Here is a 6000-nt window from a genome sequence, read left to right as displayed (position 1 = left end):
TATGCATTTTTTTTCATTTGTTTTTTCGAGAAAGAAGAAAAAATACGCACCAGCGCTTGCGCAGTAAAAGCGACTTAAAGATTAAAAAAAAGGCATGGAACGGCTGTATTTACGGCGCCGTAAATGTAGTCACTTCCTTAAAATAAACCTTAATAATCACAAACAGGGCTATAGAGTTGGGAGGAATTTGATGTGTCCTGAGTCGGCCGGTTATAAACCGAAGAGTCGAAGTCATATATTTTTTGCTTGACTCCACAGCCATAATCATAAATAGTATAAAGACTGTTGTTGACTAAAATTTGAACTTCTCCTCTGCAAAGTTTTTCTGTTCCAATCTCACTATGCTGCCAAAACAAATTAAAAATGTCCTATTTCTCCAATGATTCACACAAATGATTTCATAATCATACCCTTGAATGCTGTGTTTACATTGTAAGCAAACAAATGTATGCACCTAGTAACCGGTACCTTTTTGACAATCTTAAAGTTTGTATTTAGTGAAATATTTTTGAGCATATTGTTGACTTGCTTGATCTTTAGAGCAAATTGAAACTACACAAATGTGTGATGAATTCAAGCAACAAAGAACAAGAATTGGAAACAGCTTTTAAACACAAGTCTATACCAACAATAACCTTTCAACATTGCAGTTCAGAGTCTGACGATTTTAATTCTGACAAAGACCTGCCATCACTGTCTGACAGTTCTACAAATACATCCTTGTGTTCTTCTTGCGATGATGATAAGTTGCCTAAAAATGTTGAAATTTCAAATGAATCTAGCAGTTTTATAAAAATGCATGTTCGTCATTTGTTTGATTCCAGTGTCAAAATAAGCAATTCTGACAAACAAACATTTGGTCAGCTTTGTCAAACAGCTGAAGGAAGAGAGGCATTTGCCAGATATGTGGACAATCACCGTTGTCGCTCAATGCAAGTTAATGAGACAACTTTTTATAAGCTAGCCCACAGCTTTGCTCTGGTTTTATTTGAATGTGCAGAAGCGGATGATTTTCTGCCTAGCAAAATACTGATGAACATGGCGTTCACTTATTACCATTATCCTGAAGGGCCTACTGTTCAATTTAAATTTTCTCCAGAACATTCAATTGAATTGAAGAGTCCAAACCTCAAGGATTTCACTACTGAACTGTCTGGTTCGGATGGAGAAAGTGATGAAATTAACTCTTCTAAAAAAAAATTATCAGGACATTTGAAATCTGAGGCTGTGATAGAAGAAGCCAATGATAAAAAGAAATCATTTTGGAAAACTGCAAATAGTTGGTTTTTGCAAACAACTAAAGACTTATCATCATATAAGCCATTCAATAAAACTGTTTTATCAACCAAAGAGATTAGAAGCAATGGTGCATGTGTCCGAAAAACTTCTAGTGAAGAAACCTTTGCAGAAGACACAAGAAAAGTAGATGATGAAGACACACAAAAGAAAAGCTCTTTTTCAGTCCCCGATAAGAAAAGAATGTACTTATATCAGGTTCTTCGGCGCCAAACAATATGGCAATCACTGAGGTTTTGGAATGCTGCATTTTTTGATGCTGTGAATGTTGAACGCCAAAATCACTGTTCTAAACTAAGATGGAAATCTCTTACTCCTGCAGAACGAGAGAGTGCTAATGAAACTATAAGAAATGTCACGTTTGGTCAACTTGGCACATTCATCAACAACATGAAACATTTAGGCATAGGTCAAGATACATGTTTGCAGTTTTTGCGAAAACAAAGTATCATTGGGAATTTAAATAAGAACTTGTATGGAATACTTCGTTCACAGATTAAAGAGCCATTGAGTGTAGATTCGTAAGAAACTATTTTAAATGTTATTGGTAATTTGCACTGTTGTGAGAGTTGTCTTGTTTTTATCATTAAGCTGCCAGTACATTGTGTAAGTGATATATGTGTGAATTCGCTATGTAGTGTTTTTTTTGGGTTTCTAGATTGTTTAGAGTTCACTAAGTATTTAAATCTATCAAACTAAAATAAAGCAGTGGTACAATAATAAAAAATACTGTTAGATCACCAGCAAATAAAATGATTGTCATAAGACTAACACAAAACTTAATAAATAAGACAGCTTAACTAGCACCACTTGATTTGTGTACTTGTTGAATCTAGAAATGTTTTGCTATTAGAAGCACTTCAAATGGCCAAATAAATTGATTTCTGTAACTGTCATTTTTTGTGATAATGCATCGTTAATTCTATTAAGAAGATAAAATCTGTAAGAAGATAAAAGTATGTATATATATATGCCTTGTACATTACAAATGTGGTGGTGAGAGTAAGTCATTTTGTTCGCTTGTTTTCATTTGCTGTAGCCTATCGCATTGACGTTGTTCCGAATTGTAGTCTGCTTCACTTCTTTTTATTACTCTATTCTATAATTTCGTCCAACCACCATTTGTTGGTGTCTTTAGACTGGTGAAAACACTTTTTCAATTTGAAGTTTTACCTGGCCAAAGGGTTTGTTTACTATAAAAACACTCTGTGTAAAATATTTAAAAAAAATATTATGATTTTAAGTTATATACTGTCAAACAGTACAACTTTGTCTAAAATTTGTGAGTTAAAGTCTGACCACAATATGACATTGATAGGTTTGTTTAAGTCTGATGGATAAATATTTAACAATATGCTTTGGAGGGAGACTTTGGTACTAACAAAAACTGTGTTTTATCTTGAACAGTTACAAGCAAGCGCGGATCTATGGGGGGCCCGGGCCCCCCCCGAAATTTTGTAAGAAATTGTTGAATGGTTTGATACCGTATGCTTCTAAACAGCTGATATTAGTCCCACAGCGGACTTACAACCCCCCCTTTGGCACGCGTGTGACGTCACGATATTTAGAATGATGCTTTCAGTCTCTATGTCTCTAAAACAAAGTTTGCCTAATTTTAAGCAAAACCGCATTAAAAAAGCGAGTTTTGCCAATACCAAACATTCATACATCTCAGCTAGGAATTAGCAACAAGAAAACATAGAGACTTAGCTTTATTACCGAAAAAATGGCGAAGAAAACAGTTGTTGATCTTATCCTTTTGCTATGCCACCGGACAGCACCATTTTACAGGAATATTTATACCCATATTTTTGTTGAAAATGCTCTCAGAATGCACCAAATTCAAAGTAATTTTTCAAAATTTTCTGGAGGAGGTCCTCTAGACCCCCCACCGCTGGGTGTCGTCTTTGGCAAACACGCCGTCGGGCTTCGCCCGCCGGCCATCAAAACCCCCAAATTCCTGGCTACGTCACTGATTGTTCATATCTGTTTTATCTTTTTATTACTTTTTAATTCATTTTCAAATTTTCTGGCCCCCCCAAAAAAAACTCCTAGATCTGCGCCTGGTTACAAGTATCAAAAATGTGATAAATTTTACGTTGCTCATTTTGCCAGAAAGAAGTTTGCTCTCTATGCCGCTTCATGCTTTTGTTATAATGCTACTTCTAGCCTTTTTAGTTTTGTTCTATAGCAGTGGTTCTCAACGTGAGATCCGCGAAGTAATATTCTGGGACCGCGAAGCACTTTCAAAAGCTGACAATATCCAAGCTAGCAAACTCCATTTTTTCTTTCCCTTGCGCCAGATAGTCGCCTTTTCACGTTGTCTTCATTATTGAGTGGTGGACAGTCTTTTTTGCTGATTTCATAGGCTTGATAGCAATTGGAATCTGCTTTAGCATTCTTGGAGACAAGCCACCAGCCCACCACACATTTCCATTCATGGACATGAAATTTGCCATTACTTTTCCAACCTACAGGATCTTGGAAAATAGTTTCATCAACAACCCGTTCGGAACTAATTTTGGCAATCTACCTTCGCAAGACAATGTCAATTAAGAACAGTTTATTGGTTTGGTGAATGATAGGAATGCTAAACCTATTTTCCGGGAGATGTGTTGCGACTTTTGGGTTGCAATGGCACAGTATTATTCTGATATCACAAAGATGGCACTAAAACTGCTGATTCCATTTCCAATGACATACCAATGTGAAACAGCATTTTGAATACTACTCGCTAAGTTTTGTGTGATGCATGATGTGAAGGTCAAATTGTGCAAAACACAACCTAATATAGAAGACTGATAACACCCAAGCAGGTGCACCCATTTCATTGACGTATGTGAATTTCTAATTGCATGTGACAATAATGGTTAGGATATTTACCGTTTTTGTGTGAATTTGCCTTAATTTTATGGTGGACCGTGTGTGAGTCATCGGGAAAAAAGCAACGGGACCATTAAACATTTTTTTTTGAAAAAGTTTGACAACCCACTGTGCTATAACAACATCAAAGCTACTGTGAGGTAGTAGTAACTAGTAACTACTGTGTAGTATCTCACCCATTTAAGGATAAGAGGCATTCCATTATATATAATTCAACAAATTTCAGTAAGAAATGTAACCACTAAGTTTGAAAAGGTGTTGGTTTTGATATATAATACTGTATTTTGTTGTATACAAAATTTGAACTTAGGCAAAAAAAATTTGGAAAATCGGACAACCGGTTTTTGAGATATTGCGTTTTCAATTTTTTTGTTTTTCACTAGGTGGCGCTGTTGATGCGCCCAATGTTTTTTGATTTTAGGGTTATATTTGGGGTAGAAAGTCGGTTGAAGTGTCTATTCCACTATTTTTCATGATGTAGAATTCAAAAAAGGTCTCAATTTTAGTCTAAAAGCATTAGCGAAGGAGTTATGGGCCATTTAATAAAAAATAGAAGACCAAATGCCACCCCTCAAATTGTCATGTGGGCAACGAGATATCCCCAAAACAATTTTGTTCTTGAAAGTTTTTTGCATATTCTTCATGTAGAGCTCGACCGATATATCGGTCAGCCGATGTATATCGGCCGATATCAGGTGTAGCCGATATATTGTATTGGCTATTTTTCGCCGATAAACATCGGCCAGCAAAAGCAAACTCAAAACCAGCCATACATGCCTTTAGATTTTAGAAGAAACACAAGTTGCTCAAACGTGCTTGCATAGCACCGCCCATTCTAGTGCGCGCATCTAGAAAATGTTAATGCTGTATCCCTTAGCTTCCATTCAAGCAGGAAAACTTTCGAGTTTTACGTTGCTTCAATGATTGATGACATTGAATCAGTGTAACAAAGGTGAATTTTTCGCTAAGAATCGATGGGAGTACCGGTGTACAGTACTTCTACACTGACCACGCGCAACTTATTTCAAGTATTACGTCACAATGTCTGGCTTTGATCCCCGAGTGATATTGATAAGGCAAGATTTGTTACAAAATTAGATTATACGAGTAGGCTATTACAGCAAGATGCAGCAAAATTTGTTAAGTTTGGTAATACAGTAAGAAAGAAAAGGCCCAGGGAAAATTAACTTTCGCTCACATCACATGAAATGCAAAAATAAACCCAAAGAAAAAATCCTAGGGAAACTTTGCACAACAGAAAATGGTAGCGTCATAGTAGAAGTTTTCCGACCCGTGCCCAGAGCATTGTGACGCAAGAAGCCACACGACCTCGTTCGGTGGAAGTTAATCAGTTATGCGGCGTATTGCATCTACACGGCGCTTTGACTCTCCAAGCGCACCTCGTTGGTCAGATGAAAGCCTTTGCTGAAATTTCAAAAAGCCTTACAAACCGTAGCCGTAGCTCTTAAATGGCGAAAAATTTAGACCGGACACGTTTGTTCGCCGTCAGCAAAAACAAATTTTGAGGCCTGGGTTGTTTCTTTTTTGTTTGGTGTTTTTTTTGTGATTAGTGTTAAGAATGATTTTTCCATTACAGCAACTAATGCATAAACTTTCTTGGACTGGTTTGTTGCTTAATAACTTTGCTGGTAACAAACTTCGTAGCTGATATATATCGGTATCGGCCTAAAAATTTCATAAATATCGGTATCGGCCTGAAAAAGTGATATCAGTCGAGCTCTAACTTCATGATAATATAATCTTTTTTATGAGACTTTTGTCCTTTTTGCACAATGCAACCTTTAATCAAAGACTTTCATG

The 6000-nt window shown here is 36.5% G+C and overlaps 1 protein-coding gene across 1 annotated transcript; it reads left to right on the top strand.

Annotated features, from left to right (window-relative positions):
• The first annotated feature begins 567 nt into the window (after nucleotides 1-567).
• On the top strand, nucleotides 568-1821 carry LOC145778280 (uncharacterized protein KIAA0513-like). Its single transcript, XM_082589742.1, has one exon. The coding sequence runs from the start codon at nucleotides 568-570 to the stop codon at nucleotides 1819-1821; it is 1254 nt and encodes a 417-aa protein (XP_082445868.1).
• Nucleotides 1822-6000: the final 4179 nt, after the last annotated feature.

Source organism: Aplidium turbinatum, chromosome 10, assembly GCF_918807975.1.
Source record: "Aplidium turbinatum chromosome 10, kaAplTurb1.1, whole genome shotgun sequence".
Taxonomy (NCBI): domain Eukaryota; kingdom Metazoa; phylum Chordata; class Ascidiacea; order Aplousobranchia; family Polyclinidae; genus Aplidium; species Aplidium turbinatum.
The sequence above is the reverse complement of the archived record's forward strand: the minus strand, read 5'-3'. Positions and strand labels throughout refer to the sequence as shown.